This window comes from Salmo trutta, unplaced genomic scaffold (assembly GCF_901001165.1).
Source record: "Salmo trutta unplaced genomic scaffold, fSalTru1.1, whole genome shotgun sequence".
Lineage (NCBI taxonomy): Eukaryota > Metazoa > Chordata > Actinopteri > Salmoniformes > Salmonidae > Salmo > Salmo trutta.
The window spans coordinates 524122-542931 of record NW_021822384.1 but is presented as its reverse complement, the minus strand read 5'-3'; the positions used below and the strand labels follow the sequence as shown (position 1 = coordinate 542931).

At 46.4% G+C, this 18810-nt stretch overlaps 2 protein-coding genes and 1 long non-coding RNA gene across 3 annotated transcripts in view; 1 reads left to right on the top strand and 2 right to left on the bottom strand.

Annotated features, from left to right (window-relative positions):
* Nucleotides 1-1037: 1037 nt before the first annotated feature.
* Nucleotides 1038-3953, bottom strand: LOC115182053 (integumentary mucin C.1-like). The gene has a single exon (XM_029743695.1). The coding sequence runs from the start codon at nt 3951-3953 to the stop codon at nt 1038-1040; it is 2916 nt and encodes a 971-aa protein (XP_029599555.1).
* Nucleotides 3954-6220: 2267 nt separating this feature from the next.
* LOC115182076 (NACHT, LRR and PYD domains-containing protein 12) overlaps nt 6221-18810 on the bottom strand; it is a 17158-nt gene continuing 4568 nt past the window's right edge. The window contains exons 4-11 of the mRNA XM_029743727.1: nt 18368-18810; nt 16954-17127; nt 16271-16444; nt 15851-16021; nt 13240-13410; nt 11018-11191; nt 10382-10428; nt 6221-9350 (exon numbers count right to left, since the gene is read on the bottom strand). The exon at nt 18368-18810 is cut by the window's right edge and continues 1355 nt beyond it. Coding sequence (XP_029599587.1) covers nt 8776-9350; nt 10382-10428; nt 11018-11191; nt 13240-13410; nt 15851-16021; nt 16271-16444; nt 16954-17127; nt 18368-18810 — 1929 coding nt within the window. The 3' untranslated portion in view covers nt 6221-8775. The remainder of the gene's footprint in view (nt 9351-10381; nt 10429-11017; nt 11192-13239; nt 13411-15850; nt 16022-16270; nt 16445-16953; nt 17128-18367) is intronic.
* Nucleotides 13398-14216, top strand: LOC115182077 (uncharacterized). The gene is made up of 3 exons (XR_003873616.1): nt 13398-13813; nt 13868-14158; nt 14202-14216. It is a non-coding gene; the product is annotated as an uncharacterized LOC115182077 (long non-coding RNA).

Here is an 18810-nt window from a genome sequence, read left to right as displayed (position 1 = left end):
GTTCTCTTGTCTAGCCCCATCCATATCCATTGTCCCCGATGACAACCTGTTCTCTTGTCTAGCCCCATCCATATCCATTGCCCCTGATGACAACCTGTTCTCTTGTCTAGCCCCATCCATATCCATTGCCCCTGATGACAACCTGTTCTCTTGTCTAGCCCCATCCATATCCATTGTCCCTGATGACAACCTGTTCTCTTGTCTAGCCCCATCCATATCCATTGCCCCTGATGACAACCTGTTCTCTTGTCTAGCCCCATCCATATCCATTGTCCCTGATGACAACCTGTTCTCTTGTCTAGCCCCATCCATATCCATTGTCCCTGATGACAACCTGTTCTCTTGTCTAGCCCCATCCATATCCATTGTCCCTGATGACAACCTGTTCTCTTGTCTAGCCCCATCCATATCCATTGTCCCTGATGACAACCTGTTCTCTTGTCTAGCCCCATCCATATCCATTACCCCTGATGACAACCTGTTCTCTTGTCTAGCCCCATCCATATCCATTGTCCCTGATGACAACCTGTTCTCTTGTCTAGCCCCATCCATATCCATTACCCCTGATGACAACCTGTTCTCTTGTCTAGCCCCATCCATATCCATTACCCCTGATGACAACCTGTTCTCTTGTCTAGCCCCATCCATATCCATTGTCCCTGACGACAACCTGTTCTCTTGTCTAGCCCCATCCATATCCATTGCCCCTGACGACAACTTGCCTCGCCCCCCCCCAGTCACTAGGGTACCTATTCCCGTTTCTAGTGCACAACTATTAACCAGGGCCCATGGGGCTGCCCTGAATAGGGAGCCATTTGGGCCACAAGATAACACTAAAACACTGCTGCTTTCTCAAGTCTCAACCCAGGCAAGCCAACTAACTGAATTTATAAACATTTAAGGCTGTCGTTTATGCTATTGGAGTGCTGAAGAGACCTTTTGAATGATATTAAAACCAGGTTTTGATTTATATGGGCTAACATGTATTTGGTTTGCTGTGATTCTAGTTCTTTCAACCCTGTTATAGTCTTTAAACCTTACCCCACCTGACAAGCCTCCAATCTAGTACTTCTAGCCACCATGGCTTTCCCCTCCACAGTGGTCTGGGTTGTCATGGCGTTCCCCTCCACAGTGGTCTGGGTTGTCGTGGCGTTCCCCTCCACAGTGGTCTGGGTTGTCATGGCTTTCCCCTCCACAGTGGTCTGGGTTGTCATGGCGTTCCCCTCCACAGTGGTCTGGGTTGTCATGGCTTTCCCCTCCACAGTGGTCTGGGTTGTCGTGGCTTTCCCCTCCACAGTGGTCTGGGTTGTCGTGGCTTTCCCCTCCACAGAGGTCTGGGTTGTCATGGCTTTCCCCTCCACAGTGGTCTGGGTTGTCATGGCTTTCCCCTCCACAGCGGTCTGGGTTGTCATGGCTTTCCCCTCCACAGCGGTCTGGGTTGTCATGGCTTTCCCCTCCACAGTGGTCTGGGTTGTCATGGCTTTCCCCTCCACAGTGGTCTGGGTTGTCATGGCGTTCCCCTCCACAGTGGTCTGGGTTGTCATGGCTTTCCCCTCCACAGTGGTCTGGGTTGTCATGGCTTTCCCCTCCACAGTGGTCTGGGTTGTCATGGCTTTCCCCTCCACAGTGGTCTGGGTTGTCATGGCTTTCCCCTCCACAGTGGTCTGGGTTGTCATGGCGTTCCCCTCCACAGTGGTCTGGGTTGTCATGGCTTTCCCCTCCACAGTGGTCTGGGTTGTCATGGCGTTCCCCTCCACAGTGGTCTGGGTTGTCGTGGCGTTCCCCTCCACAGTGGTCTGGGTTGTCATGGCGTTCCCCTCCACAGTGGTCTGGGTTGTCGTGGCGTTCCCCTCCACAGTGGTCTGGGTTGTCATGGCGTTCCCCTCCACAGTGGTCTGGGTTGTCGTGGCGTTCCCCTCCACAGTGGTCTGGGTTGTCGTGGCTTTCCCCTCCACAGTGATCTGGGTTGCCATGGCGTTCCCCTCCACAGTGGTCTGGGTTGTCATGGCGTTCCCCTCCACAGTGGTCTGGGTTGTCGTGGCTTTCCCCTCCACAGTGGTCTGGGTTGTCGTGGCTTTCCCCTCCACAGTGGTCTGGGTTGTCATGGCTTTCCCCTCCACAGTGGTCTGGGTTGCCATGGCTTTCCCCTCCACAGTGGTCTGGGTTGCCATGGCTTTCCCCTCCACAGTGGTCTGGGTTGGCGTGGCTTTCCCCTCCACAGTGGTCTGGGTTGGCGTGGCTTTCCCCTCCACAGTGGTCTGGGTTGTCATGGCTTTCCCCTCCACAGTGATCTGGGTTGTCATGGCTTTCCCCTCCACAGTGGTCTGGGTTGTCATGACTTTCCCCTCCACAGTGATCTGGGTTGTCATGGCGTTCCCCTCCACAGTGGTCTGGGTTGTCATGGCTTTCCCCTCCACAGTGGTCTGGCTTGCCATGGCTTTCCCCTCCACAGTGGTCTGGGTTGTCATGGCTTTCCCCTCCACAGTGGTCTGGGTTGTCATGGCTTTCCCCTCCACAGTGGTCTGGGTTGTCCTGGCTTTCCCCTCCACAGTGGTCTGGGTTGTCATGGCTTTCCCCTCCACAGTGGTCTGGGTTGTCATGGCTTTCCCCTCCACAGTGGTCTGGGTTGTCATGGCTTTCCCCTCCACAGTGGTCTGGGTTGTCATGGCGTTCCCCTCCACAGTGATCTGGGTTGTCATGGCTTTCCCCTCCACAGTGGTCTGGGTTGTCATGACTTTCCCCTCCACAGTGATCTGGGTTGTCATGGCGTTCCCCTCCACAGTGGTCTGGGTTGTCATGGCTTTCCCCTCCACAGTGGTCTGGCTTGCCATGGCTTTCCCCTCCACAGTGGTCTGGGTTGTCATGGCTTTCCCCTCCACAGTGGTCTGGGTTGTCATGGCGTTCCCCTCCACAGTGGTCTGGGTTGTCATGGCGTTCCCCTCCACAGTGGTCTGGGTTGTCATGGCGTTCCCCTCCACAGTGATCTGGGTTGTCATGGCTTTCCCCTCCACAGTGGTCTGGGTTGTCATGACTTTCCCCTCCACAGTGATCTGGGTTGTCATGGCGTTCCCCTCCACAGTGGTCTGGGTTGTCATGGCTTTCCCCTCCACAGTGGTCTGGCTTGCCATGGCTTTCCCCTCCACAGTGGTCTGGGTTGTCATGGCTTTCCCCTCCACAGTGGTCTGGGTTGTCATGGCTTTCCCCTCCACAGTGGTCTGGGTTGTCCTGGCTTTCCCCTCCACAGTGGTCTGGGTTGTCATGGCTTTCCCCTCCACAGTGGTCTGGGTTGTCATGGCGTTCCCCTCCACAGTGATCTGGGTTGTCATGGCTTTCCCCTCCACAGTGGTCTGGGTTGTCATGACTTTCCCCTCCACAGTGATCTGGGTTGTCATGGCGTTCCCCTCCACAGTGGTCTGGGTTGTCATGGCTTTCCCCTCCACAGTGGTCTGGCTTGCCATGGCTTTCCCCTCCACAGTGGTCTGGGTTGTCATGGCTTTCCCCTCCACAGTGGTCTGGGTTGTCATGGCGTTCCCCTCCACAGTGATCTGGGTTGTCATGGCTTTCCCCTCCACAGTGGTCTGGGTTGTCATGGCTTTCCCCTCCACAGTGGTCTGGCTTGTCATGGCTTTCCCCTCCACAGTGGTCTGGGTTGTCATGGCTTTCCCCTCCACAGTGGTCTGGGTTGTCATGGCTTTCCCCTCCACAGTGGTCTGGGTTGTCATGGCTTTCCCCTCCACAGTGGTCTGGGTTGTCATGGCGTTCCCCTCCACAGTGGTCTGGGTTGTCATGGCTTTCCCCTCCACAGTGGTCTGGGTTGTCATGGCTTTCCCCTCCACAGTGGTCTGGGTTGCCATGGCGTTCCCCTCCACAGTGGTCTGGGTTGTCATGGCTTTCCCCTCCACAGTGGTCTGGCTTGTCATGGCTTTCCCCTCCACAGTGGTCTGGCTTGTCATGGCGTTCCCCTCCACAGTGGTCTTAGTGTGGGTTGTGAGAGAAGTATTAAATGTGTCCTGTTCTACTAGTGCTGAGGAATTTGTTTTCCTTAAGTTTTTGATATCTCATATTAAAGACATGTATTTATGGCAACGTCATTAAATCATTGCAGAATCAGTAACTGTCTAGTTCTTCCGGAAGAAAGTGTCTACTCTACTGCAATAGGTGCTGCTGTGTTCTGCCTCCCCCTGCTGGTAAAAAGCTGAAATGACATTTTTCAGAATCATCCATTAACACCTCATTCAAGCGAGGTAAATAACTTGCATAGAGACGTTATATTCAACGCCCCTTGGTAACATTTGAATTCGTACATAAAGCAGTATTCCTTATAAACCACTACTGTTGAGTAAATTTGACTTGTAGCCCACACATGGACAATGAAATTATAAACATCAGAAAAGAATGACCGGCCAAGGGATATACACTGAACAGAACATTAGGAACACCTTCCTAATATTGAGTTGCTCAGCCCTCAGAACAGCCTCAATTTGTCGTGACATGGACTCTACGAGGTGTCGAACACGGGCCAGCATCCCTGTGGAACATGATCATTCTAATGCTTCACACAGTTGTCAAGTTGGCTGGATGTCCTTTGGGTGGTGGACCATTCCTGGCACCTACTACCATACCCTGTTTAAATCTTTTGTCTTGTCCATTCACAATCCATGGTTTCAATTGTCTCAAGGCTTAAAAATCCTTCTTTAACATGTCTCCTCCCCTTCATCTACACCAGGGCGGCCCAACCCTCTTCCTGGAGATCTACTGTCCTGTAGGTTGTCAGTCCAACCCTAATTTAGCATATCTGATTCAGCTAGTTAAGGTCTTGTTGAGCAGCTTATTAGTAGAATCAGGTGTGTTAAATTAGGGTTGGACTGAAAACCTACAGGACTGGTAACCATAGTTTGACTGGCCCAATAATCTTCCAGATGGTTCTCTGAAGTGAAAATATCTTGTTGCATTTCATCAGAATAATGGTGAATAAAAATCATGTTCAGATCTATATTTGAACACTCTAGTCCTGGTATTGGGTTGGCAGGAAGCCTAGTGGTTAGAGCGTTGGACTAGTAACCGAAAGGTTGCAAGATCGAATCCGCGACTACCTCCTGTAGAGTCTGTGGTGAGGACAGGGAGGAGACTACCTCATGTAGGGTCTGTGGTGAGGACAGGGAGGAGACTACCTCCTGTAGGGTCTGTGGTAAGGACAGGGAGGAGACTACCTCATGTAGGGTCTGTGGTGAGGACAGGGAGGAGACTACCTCCTGTAGGGTCTGTGGTGAGGACAGGGAGGAGACTACCTCCTGTAGGGTCTGTGGTGAGGAGAGACCAAGAGAGACTGGTCAACTTTCTTTCTAAACAGAGAAAATAGCATGTGTAGTGTTTTCAGGATATGTTGCTTTCTGTCCAGTCTACCATGAGGCAGCACATAGATCTTGACACATCAGGTCTTTAGTCTTTGTTCAGTTAGATTATTGTTCTGAAGTACTTTCCTCACTCTAGTTTAGAGTTCCCAGGCTGTCCTGCTCTGTCGTCTCTAAATGGATCCTGTCTGGACAAGAACTCTAGTTTAGAGTTCCCAGGCTGTCCTGCTCTGTCGTCTCTAAATGGATCCTGTCTGGACAAGAACTCTAGTTTAGAGTTCCCAGGCTGTCCTGCTCTGTCGTCTCTAAATGGATCCTGTCTGGACAAGAACTCTAGTTTAGAGTTCCCAGGCTGTCCTGCTCTGTCGTCTCTAAATGGATCCTGTCTGGACAAGAACTCTAGTTTAGAGTTCCCAGGCTATCCTGCTATCGTCTCTAAATGGATCCTGTCTGGACAAGAACTCTAGTTTAGAGTTTACAGGCTATCCTGCTCTGTCGTCTCTAAATGGATCCTGTCTGGACAAGAACTCTAGTTTAGAGTTTACAGGCTATCCTGCTCTGTCCTCTCTAAATGGATCCTGTCTGGACAGGAACTCCGGGTTAGAGTTTACAGGCTGTCCTGCTCTGTCGTCTCTAAATGGATCCTGTCAGTTTAGAGTTTACAGGCTATCCTGCTCTGTCGTCTCTAAATGGATCCTGTCTGGACAGGAACTTTCAACAACTACCCGCTGACATTACTGTGGTCATTTACTCTGATTTAAATGCTCTAACATTTTACCTTTGTGTAAAGGGTTATTCCATAAACAACGTGTGACATTAGGTCTACCTTTAATTTCCATGTGCAGTTGCAGGAATAAAAGTGAAGAAACTTTAGCCAAACTTAAGTTTATTGTATTTATTCAAATACCATTTAAACAATTAAAACTCTTATTCCATCATCTTCATTTCACATAGGTCAAATCTGTGACATGTCATTTCCATTCTGTGTAGTTTAGTTCACACGGAAGCAGAATTGTACAATAAAAGGTTAATCAACTGGGTGGTTGGAGCCCTGAATGCTGATTGGCTGACAGCCGTGGTATATCAGACCGTATTCCACGGGTATGACAAAAACATGTATTTGTACTGTTCTAATTACATTAGTAACCCGTTTATAATAGCAATAAGGCACCTCAGGGGGTTTGTGGTAATATGGTCAAGACAGGACTGAACGGCCAATATTACCATCTAGAATCAATACTAACTATCTATATTACAACTGATACTACATCTAAATGATGTGTGGGAATAGGGGAATTATCAATGGCTTCACACACCATTTAAACCAGTCAAACTGCAGATCTCCCAGGGAGCCGTTTTATAATTAAACAATAAGGCCCAGCGTCTCCTACTACTGAACAGGACCAGGATCAGAGTGAAACATCACGTTGGCACGACGCGACACAGCGTCTCCTACTACTGAACAGGACCAGGATCAGAGTGAAACATCACGTTGGCACGACGCGACACAGCGTCTCCTACTACTGAACAGGACCAGGATCAGAGTGAAACATCACGTTGGCACGACGCGACACAGCGTCTCCTACTACTGAACAGGACCAGGATCAGAGTGAAACATCACGTTGGCACGACGCGACACAGCGTCTCCTACTACTGAACAGGACCAGGATCAGACTGAAACATCACGTTGGCACGACGCGACACAGCGTCTCCTACTACTGAACAGGACCAGGATCAGAGTGAAACATCACGTTGGCACGACGCGACACAGCGTCTCCTACTACTGAACAGGACCAGGATCAGAGTGAAACATCACGTTGGCACGACGCGACACAGCGTCTCCTACTACTGAACAGGACCAGGATCAGAGTGAAACATCACGTTGGCACGACGCGACACAGCGTCTCCTACTACTGAACAGGACCAGGATCAGAGTGAAACATCACGTTGGCACGACGCGACACAGCGTCTCCTACTACTGAACAGGACCAGGATCAGAGTGAAACATCACGTTGGCACGACGCGACACAGCGTCTCCTACTACTGAACAGGACCAGGATCAGACTGAAACATCACGTTGGCACGACGCGACACAGCGTCTCCTACTACTGAACAGGACCAGGATCAGACTGAAACATCACGTTGGCACGACGCGACACAGCGTCTCCTACTACTGAACAGGACCAGGATCAGAGTGAAACATCACGTTGGCACGACACGACACAGCGTCTCCTACTACTGAACAGGACCAGGATCAGAGTGAAACATCATGTTGGCACGACGCGACACAGCGTCTCCTACTACTGAACAGGACCAGGATCAGAGTGAAACATCATGTTGGCACGACGCGACACAGCGTCTCCTACTACTGAACAGGACCAGGATCAGAGTGAAACATCATGTTGGCACGACGCGACACAGCGTCTCCTACTACTGAACAGGACCAGGATCAGAGTGAAACATCAAGTTGGCACGACGCGACACAGCGTCTCCTACTACTGAACAGGACCAGGATCAGAGTGAAACATCACGTTGGCACGACGCGACACAGCGTCTCCTACTACTGAACAGGACCAGGATCAGAGTGAAACATCACGTTGGCACGACGCGACACAGCGTCTCCTACTACTGAACAGGACCAGGATCAGAGTGAAACATCAAGTTGGCACGACGCGACACAGCGTCTCCTACTACTGAACAGGACCAGGATCAGAGTGAAACATCAAGTTGGCACGACGCGACACAGCGTCTCCTACTACTGAACAGGACCAGGATCAGAGTGAAACATCACGTTGGCACGACGCGACACAGCGTCTCCTACTACTGAACAGGACCAGGATCAGAGTGAAACATCACGTTGGCACGACGCGACACAGCGTCTCCTACTACTGAACAGGACCAGGATCAGAATGAAACATCACGTTGGCACGACGCGACACAGCGTCTCCTACTACTGAACAGGACCAGGATCAGAGTGAAACATCACGTTGGCACGACGCGACACAGCGTCTCCTACTACTGAACAGGACCAGGATCAGAATGAAACATCACGTTGGCACGACGCGACACAGCGTCTCCTACTACTGAACAGGACCAGGATCAGAGTGAAACATCACGTTGGCACGACGCGACACAACGTCTCCTACTACTGAACAGGACCAGGATCAGACTGAAACATCACGTTGGCACGACGCGACACAGCGTCTCCTACTACTGAACAGGACCAGGATCAGAGTGAAACATCACGTTGGCACGACGCGACACAGCGTCTCCTACTACTGAACAGGACCAGGATCAGAGTGAAACATCACGTTGGCACGACGCGACACAGCGTCTCCTACTACTGAACAGGACCAGGATCAGAGTGAAACATCATGTTGGCACGACGCGACACAGCGTCTCCTACTACTGAACAGGACCAGGATCAGAGTGAAACATCATGTTGTGTTTTTGACACAGGGGCCACCACCTGACACAGGGACACTGAGGAGTAACACCAAACAAACAACCCTGGGTAGAGGGGCTCAGTAAATGTGGTGTAGAATGTGTACAGGTGGGTCAGTGTGTCAGAACAGACCTTGTAGAAAGACATAGTGCCGGCTGGCCAGTCCAGATACAGTCCTACTCTGTTGGAGGGGGGCGAGGAGGGGGAAGGTATGGTAGTGAGCTTATTATTGATCCAGGCCATGTAATGGTCATCACAACAGACCAGACACCAAGCTTTGTCACAAGGTCCAAGCCCACTGTCATCACCCCTTCCTGACCTATTGATTCCTTTATATGTCACGCCGATATGAGCCCCTCTCCCACTCCACTCTACCTCCCAGTAACAGAGCCCAGACAGACCCTCTCTACACAGCACCTGGTCGAAATCCTGAAATCTCTCCGGGTGATCAGGATACGGCTGCTCCTCTGTCCCCCATGTCACCTTTCTATTCTCCTCAGACAGAGAGAGGTTTCTGTGTGCTGTGTTTGGGTCCAGTGTGAGCACACAGCCATCTGATGGGGGAGACCAGGACACAATATATTACAAATCATCATCATATCACAATGTTAAATGTTTCTAGGTATTAAAGAGCCCCATCAGAATGATAATGTTTCTAGGTATTAAAGAGCCCCATCAGAATGATAATGTTTCTAGGTATTAAAGAGCCCCATCAGAATGATAATGTTTCTAGGTATTAAAGGACCCCCATCAGAATGATAATGTTTCTAGGTATTAAAGAGCCCCATCAGAATGATAATGTTTCTAGGTATTAAAGAGCCCCATCAGAATGATAATGTTTCTAGGTATTAAAGGACCCCCATCAGAATGATAATGTTTCTAGGTATTAAAGGACCCCCATCAGAATGATAATGTTTCTAGGTATTAAAGGACCCCCATCAGAATGATAATGTTTCTAGGTATTAAAGAGCCCCATCAGAATGATAATGTTTCTAGGTATTAAAGAGCCCCATCAGAATGATAATGTTTCTAGGTATTAAAGGACCCCATCAGAATGATAATGTTTCTAGGTATTAAAGGACCCCATCAGAATGATAATGTTTCTAGGTATTAAAGGACCCCATCAGAATGATAATGTTTCTAGGTATTAAAGGACCCCATCAGAATGATAATGTTTCTAGGTATTAAAGGACCCCATCAGAATGATAATGTTTCTAGGTATTAAAGGACCCCATCAGAATGATAATGTTTCTAGGTATTAAAGAGCCCCATCAGAATGATAATGTTTCTAGGTATTAAAGGACCCCATCAGAATGATAATGTTTCTAGGTATTAAAGGACCCCCATCAGAATGATAATGTTTCGAGGTATTAAAGAGCCCCATCAGAATGATAATGTTTCTAGGTATTAAAGAGGGAAAAGGTCCAGTCAGATTTGTTGAATGATCATAACCTCATAACACACCAATAAATAATCCCAACAGAGTGAGGTCGTTAGTGTAACCACACCCCCACATAATGATCTTTCTTCGAGTCAACTTGAAATGAGACTCACAGGGATTCTCTTCACAGTAGTCAACACTCACATTTTCTAAGCCCGTGTTTTATTGCGTACTGTCCACCACGTTCCACACTGTAGGGGGTAAGAAGAACAGACAGGCAATGTACACACAAGGTCACCCCATCACACCGTCCAGGTGGTGGTAAGTATGTTTGGCTTACAGTACATGTAATTATCATAACTAACCTGATTAGGTCAGAAACATGATAATTACATATACAGTAAGATATGTTTCTGACCTATCAGGTTAGTTATGCTAATTTATGTGTTCAGTAAGACATAACTAACCTGATAGGTCAGAAACATGTCTTACAGTATACATAAATGAGCATAACTAACCTGATAGGTCAGAAACCAGTCTTACAGTATACACAAATTAGCATAACTAACCTGATAGGTCAGAAACATGTCTTACAGTATACATAAATGAGCATAACTAACCTGATAGGTCAGAAACCAGTCTTACAGTATACACAAATTAGCATAACTAACCTGATAGGTCAGAAACATGTCTTACAGTATACATAAATTAGCATAACTAACCTGAGAGGTCAGAAACATGTCTTACAGTATACATAAATTAGCATAACTAACCTGATAGGTCAGAAACATGTCTTACAGTATGTCACTCAACATGGACTGACATAAACCCTCTACATACTTGAGTTTCTCCAGTCTGCAGTGTGGATCCTCCAGTCCAGCAGAGAGCAGTCTGAGTCCTGAGTCTCCTGGGTGATTGTAACTCAGGTCCAGCTCTCTCAGGTGTGAAGGGTTTGACTTCAGAGCTGAGGCCAGAGAAGCACAGCCTTCCTCTGTAACTTCACAGAATGCCAACCTGCAGAGAGTTTAACATGGTGGTGAAAATAGACTGGCTGCTGTATCCATTTATACATGTATTCATAATATCATTACTGTGGCTTTATTTGCATAATATTCACAATACAGCATCTGATTGGGAACCACTGGCATATGACCAATCAGATGCAGTTTTGAAGTTCGGCCATATGCCAGTGGTTCCCAAACTTCAATACAGCATCTGATTGGCCATATGCCAATGGTTCCCAAACTTCAATACAGCATCTGATTGGCCATATGCCAATGGTTCCCAAACTTCAATACAGCATCTGATTGGCCATATGCCAATGGTTCCCAAACTTCAATACAGCATCTGATTGGCCATATGCCAGTGGTTCCCAAACTTCAATACAGCATCTGATTGGCCATATGCCAGTGGTTCCCAAACTTCAATACAGCATCTGATTGGCCATATGCCAATGGTTCCCAAACTTCAATACAGCATCTGATTGGCCATATGCCAATGGTTCCCAAACTTCAATACAGCATCTGATTGGCCATATGCCAATGGTTCCCAAACTTCAATACAGCATCTGATTGGCCATATACCAGTGGTTCCCAAACTTCAATACAGCATCTGATTGGCCATATGCCAATGGTTCCCAAACTTCAATACAGCATCTGATTGGCCATATGCCAATGGTTCCCAAACTTCAATACAGCATCTGATTGGCCATATGCCAATGGTTCCCAAACTTCAATACAGCATCTGATTGGCCATATGCCAATGGTTCCCAAACTTCAATACAGCATCTGATTGGCCATATACCAGTGGTTCCCAAACTTCAATACAGCATCTGATTGGCCATATGCCAATGGTTCCCAAACTTCAATACAGCATCTGATTGGCCATATGCCAATGGTTCCCAAACTTCAATACAGCATCTGATTGGCCATATGCCAATGGTTCCCAAACTTCAATACAGCATCTGATTGGCCATATGCCAATGGTTCCCAAACTTCAATACAGCATCTGATTGGCCATATGCCAATGGTTCCCAAACTTCAATACAGCATCTGATTGGCCATATGCCAGTGGTTCCCAAACTTCAATACAGCATCTGATTGGCCATATGCCAGTGGTTCCCAAACTTCAATACAGCATCTGATTGGCCATATGCCAGTGGATCCCAAACTTCAATACAGCATCTGATTGGCCATATGCCAGTGGATCCCAAACTTCAATACAGCATCTGATTGGCCATATGCCAGTGGTTCCCAAACTTGGGGTTGGGGGATGGGGGTCCGCTGATAAATGTGTAATGTTAAAAAATGAATGTTCCTTCTCTTCAGATGGGTGTAGAATTCAACCTGTTAGTGTCACAATGCCTTCATGTCATTACTACAGTATGTGATGGTTTTCAGGACCTAAACTTAAAGACCGAGCACAGTCACAACTCTGTTCTTTCCTGTGTTTCATATCATATTGTACAACAGAGGTGTTTGATATCCCATCGTACAACAGCCGATGAAACTAGGAGTGTAAAACTGTGGAAGAAAACGTGATCCGTCTTATTTCCTGATAGGTGGTTGGTTGAAAATACAATCCACACCGGACCTTCTGATCAGCAGGTTGGCATGGGCGGGACTTTTGGCTTTCCACTGTGACATCACCATGCAGGAAATTGGTTAATAGACCAATAACAAAAGAGAGTTCCAAACCTCTCTGCCAATCACAGCGCTTTCATGTCATCGTTATGTGTTGCGATCACAAGGAAAGCATCTCTCTCCTTTGTTGCTCGTAATGTGAAGACACGTCAAGTTAACAAATCAACGTGCCTTCATAAAGCTATTCATAAAGCTACATCATTCATAGTTATTGACTCACATATAGACAAACTAGATCGCACAACAATTACAATATTTGATATGAAATGATCTCAGCACTGCTTGCAAAATAAAATAAAAAATAAAGTTTAAAAAGTAACAGCTCCATAAGTGCCTGTCAAGAAACATTCAGATTTATATCTGAGTTGGTTAACAAACAGATGTGGTGAACTGTTATCACCTAAATACAGGAACACTGACCTCAGAATCTCCAGTTTACATTGTGAATTCCCCAGTCCAGCAAAGAGCAGCTTCACTCCTGAATCCAGCAGGTCATTGTTACTCAGATCCAGCTCTCTCAGGTGTGAGGAGGAACTGAGAGCTGAGGCCAACACTTCACAAGAGGCTTCTGTGAGTTTACAGCCAGGGAGACTGCAGATACAGAGTTAATACATGAGGTTTCCTCTGAGTTTACAGCCAGGGAGACTGCAGATACAGAGTTAATACATGAGGTTTACAGCCAGGGAGACTGCAGATACAGAGTTAATACATGAGGTTTACAGCCAGGGAGACTGCAGATACAGAGTTAATACATGAGGTTTCCTCTGAGTTTACAGCCAGGGAGACTGCAGATACAGAGTTAATACATGAGGTTTACAGCCAGGGAGACTGCAGATACAGAGTTAATACATGAGGTTTACAGCCAGGGAGACTGCAGATACAGAGTTAATACATGAGGTTTCCTCTGAGTTTACAGCCAGGGAGACTGCAGATACAGAGTTAATACATGAGGTTTACAGCCAGGGAGACTGCAGATACAGAGTTAATACATGAGGTTTCCTCTGAGTTTACAGCCAGGGAGGCTGCAGATACAGAGTTAATACATGAGGTTTACAGCCAGGGAGACTGCAGATACAGAGTTAATACATGAGGTTTACAGCCAGGGAGACTGCAGATACAGAGTTAATACATGAGGTTTCCTCTGAGTTTACAGCCAGGGAGACTGCAGATACAGAGTTAATACATGAGGTTTACAGCCAGGGAGACTGCAGATACAGAGTTAATACATGAGGTTTCCTCTGAGTTTACAGCCAGGGAGACTGCAGATACAGAGTTAATACATGAGGTTTCCTCTGAGTTTACAGCCAGGGAGACTGCAGATACAGAGTTAATACATGAGGTTTACAGCCAGGGAGACTGCAGATACAGAGTTAATACATGAGGTTTCCTCTGAGTTTCACAGCAGTTGATGTTAGATGACAAACTCTGAAGATCCAACCTGTTGGATTACTCAAAACAAAGTAATTCAACCGGCAAACAAGCCTTTTACACTATTAGAATGGCTTTCATGTCATTATTACAGATGTCTTGATCCCTCTGTTGTCACAGAGAATGTTCCTGCACGCCAGAAAATGGAAACTTGTAGTGTATTCAAGGTTTAAAAAGGCTTTTAAAGTTTGTAACTTCCACTTTAAAACGTCAGACTCGATTTGCCCTAACGAAGAAAAAAAAAGTATCAAGCCCTACAAAAACATCCATTAATTATAATACACAATCATTCACATTTCCTGTTTCTGTAGGATAATTGTTTTGCTGTGAGAAACTGGTCAAATTAAGACAGTACATCTGTATGTGTTGGGATTGCTTGAGGGACATCAACTTGAGTAAATATGAATGCAGCGTTACCTAGGGAATATGAATGCAGTGTTACCTAAGGAATATGAATGGAGCGTTGCCTAGGGAATATGAATGCAGTGTTACCTAGGGAATATGAATGCAGTGTTACCTAGGGAATATGAATGCAGTGTTACCTAGGGAATATGAATGGAGCGTTGCCTAGGGAATATGAATGCAGCGTTGCCTAGGGAATATGAATGCGGTGTTGCCTAGGGAATATGAATGCAGTGTTACCTAGGGAATATGAATGCAGTGTTACCTAGGGAATATGAATGGAGCGTTGCCTAGGGAATATGAATGGAGCGTTGCCTAGGGAATATGAATGCAGCGTTGCCTAGGGAATATGAATGCAGCGTTGCCTAGGGAATATGAATGCAGCGTTGCCTAGGGAATATGAATGCAGCGTTGCCTAGGGAATATGAATGCAGTGTTACCTAGGGAATATGAATGCAGCGTTGCCTAGGGAATATGAATGCAGTGTTACCTAGGGAATATGAATGCAGTGTTGCCTAGGGAATATGAATGCAGTGTTGCCTAGGGAATATGAATGCAGCGTTGCCTAGGGAATATGAATGCAGCGTTGCCTAGGGAATATGAATGCAGCGTTGCCTAGGGAATATGAATGCAGTGTTACCTAGGGAATATGAATGCAGCGTTGCCTAGGGAATATGAATGCAGCGTTGCCTAGGGAATATGAATGCAGTGTTACCTAGGGAATATGAATGCAGTGTTACCTAGGGAATATGAATGCAGTGTTGCCTAGGGAATATCATTTTTTTCAGTGAGGTACACTGCATTTTCTAGTGTCCATTTGGGGTCATGTGCAGAAAAGGTTTTGATCCTACCCAGTCGTATGCTAATGAGGCCCTGTGGGAACTTGTTCACGTTTTTTTATGTCTTAGGATCCTCACTTAGCTGCTGCCTCGTATGTTGCTTGTAATGTGAAGACACGTCAAGTCAACAAATCAACATGCCTTTATAAAGTTAAAACCATTCATAGTTATTGGACTCACGTATTGACAAACTAGATTGCACAACAATTACAATATTTGTCAAAAATGTCAAAGTTTAAAAAGCAACAGCTTCATAACTGTCAGTCAAGAGACAGTGAGGTGTCGGATATATTGAGTATAATGCTGAGTTTGTTAACAAACAGATGTGGTGAACTGTTATCACCAAATACAGGAACACTGACCTCAGAATCTCCAGTTTACATTGTGAATTCCCCAGTCCAGCAAAGAGCAGCTTCACTCCTGAATCCAGCAGGTCATTGTTACTCAGATCCAGCTCTCTCAGGTGTGAGGAGGAACTGAGAGCTGAGGCCAACACTTCACAAGAGGCTTCTGTGAGTTTACAGCCAGGGAGTCTGCAGATACAGAGTTAATACATGAGGTTTCCTCTGAGTTTACAGCCAGGGAGTCTGCTGATACAGAGTTAATACATGAGGTTTCCTCTGAGTTTACAGCCAGGGAGACTGCAGATACAGAGTTAATACATGAGGTTTCCTCTGAGTTTCACAGCAGTTGATGTTAGATGACAAACTCTGAAGATCCAACCTGTTGGATTACTCAAAACAAACAATTCAACTTGCAAACAATCAAAGCGTATTGCTGACCTTAGGATCTCCAGTCTCCAGATTGAATCTTCTAATCCAGGAGAGACATGTTGCACTATTGAGTCTCCTAGATGATTGTCACTCAGGTCCAGCTCTCTCAGGTGGTAGGGGTTTGACCTCAGAGCTGAGACCAGGGCAGCACAGCCTTCTTCTGTAACTCCACAGCCTGATAGCCTGCAGGGTCATTCCATATGAAAATCTATCAAAATAGCCTGCAGGGTCATTCCATATGAAAATCTATCAAAATAGCCTGCAGGGTCATTCCATATGAAAATCTATCAAAATAGCCTGCAGGGTCATTCCATATGGAAATCTATCAAAATAGCCTGCAGGGTCATTACATATGAAATCAATCAAAATAGCCTGCAGGGTCATTCCATATCAAAATCTATCAAAATAGCCTGCAGGGTCATTACATATGAAATCAATCAAAATAGCCTGCAGGGTCATTCCATATGAAACAATCAAAATTGACCGTTTTTGTCCTCTACCTTTTATTTGAACAAAAATATCCAATCATGTACAGTACACCCGTTAGAGACCCATTTTAGACCCCCCCATTCTAACATGAGACATCCTCTCATCACTGATAAAGATGGACAATTGATTTTGATACCATTCTAAATCATAAACAATATTCTCAAACTGTGGATGATTTATTGAACAAGTTGTGGGTTACTGACTTCAGAGTCTCCAGTTTACAGTGGGGATTCCCCAGTCCAGCAGAGAGTAGCTTCACTCCTGAATCCAGCAGGTCATTGTCACTCATGTCCAGCTCTCTCAGATGTGAGGGGTTTGAGCTGAGAGCAGAGACCAACAGTTCACACGATGCTTCTATGAGTTGACAGTCAGCAAGTCTGCAAATACAGAGTAGATACATGAGAGATAGGTAGTATTAATGTTAGTGGAAGTTTAGCTTTCCCTGCTAGTGTAAACCTGTGTTCCTTCTGAATGGCATAGTGAAGTTGATAATACCAGTATGCCACTACAGTAAAATTGTGCGCCGGCCCTTTAAGGTTTGTCAGTTGTCAACCAGAGTTGTCACCAGTTCTTAATTATACTATGCATGCTGCATCAGGCGCGTCCTCTGACAGGCGCGTCCTCTGACAGGCGCGTCCTCTGACAGGCGCGTCCTCTGACAGGCGCGTCCTCTGACAGGCATGTGCTGTATTACTTACAGAATAATTCACGTGAGATGTTTTGTGACCCTGTTTGGAGTTACTGTTTAGTAATATTAATTGTGGACAGCTGCATAATTATCCCCTATACCTTTCTGTCCATGGACCCAGCTATATTTGTCCTGTATCAGACGTGTCCATGGACCCAGCTATATTTGTCCTATATCAGACATGTCCCCTATACCTTTCTGGACATGGACCCAGATATATTTGTCCTGTATCAGACGTGTCCATGGACCCAGATATATTTGTCCTGTTTCAGACGTGTCCATGGACCCAGCTATATTTGTCCTATATCAGACATGTCCCCTATACCTTTCTGGACATGGACTCAGCTATATTTGTCCTGTATCAGACGTGTCCATGGACCCAGCTATATTTGTCCTGTTTCAGACGTGTCCATGGACCCAGCTATATTTGTCCTGTATCAGACGTGTCCATGGACCCAGCTATATTTGTCCTGTATCAGACGTGTCCATGGACCCAGCTATATTTGTCCTGTATCAGACGTGTCCATGGACCCAGCTATATTTGTCCTGTATCAGACGTGTCCATGGACCCAGCTATATTTGTCCTGTTTCAGACGTGTCCATGGACCCAGCTATATTTGTCCTGTATCAGACGTGTCCATGGACCCAGCTATATTTGTCCTGTATCAGACGTGTCCATGGACCCAGCTATATTTGTCCTGTTTCAGACGTGTCCATGGACCCAGCTATATTGGAGTATCTACAGTTACATGGTCACCTGTCATAAGTAAAGGTGTACACCATGAATACACGACTCAATACTTTTTCTGATCAATTTCTATAAAAAAAAATGTTTTGTTTATTATTTGAATAGAAATTGTAGTCAGCCAGTGAAAATACTGCTATACCTCCCAGTATAGTTAGGTGAGTGATTATCCACGAATACTTACAGAGCCTTTCTGCAGACTCTCACAGCTGGAAGCAGTCTCCTACGACCCTCCTGTGATGTCTTGTATTTCCTCAGGTCAAACACCTCCAGAACCTCCTCTGATATCTGCAGCATGTAGGCCAGCGCTGAACAGTACGTAAGTGCCAGGTTTTTGGATCTTTTCTCTGACCTCAAGTATTTTTCGATTTCCTGCTGTACTGAATGGGTTTTCATCTCTATCAGACAGTGGAAGAGGTTGATGCACCTCTCGGGGGACATGTTGGTACTCTGCATCATCTTCAGGGATCGGATTGTTTTCTTGACGCTCTCTGGACTGCTTTCTGTCTGTGTCACCAGACCTCGTAGGAGTTTCTGATTGGACTCCAGTGACATGCCATGAAGGAAGCGGACGACAAGGTCCAGATGTCCTGTCTTACTCTCCAAGGCTTTATTCACGGTACTCTT

What these genes read in the sequence shown, in the direction of transcription:
- LOC115182053 (XM_029743695.1), bottom strand. Translation starts at nt 3,953, where the DNA reads ATGACAAGCCAGACCACTGTGGAGGGGAAAGCCATGACAAGCCAGACC.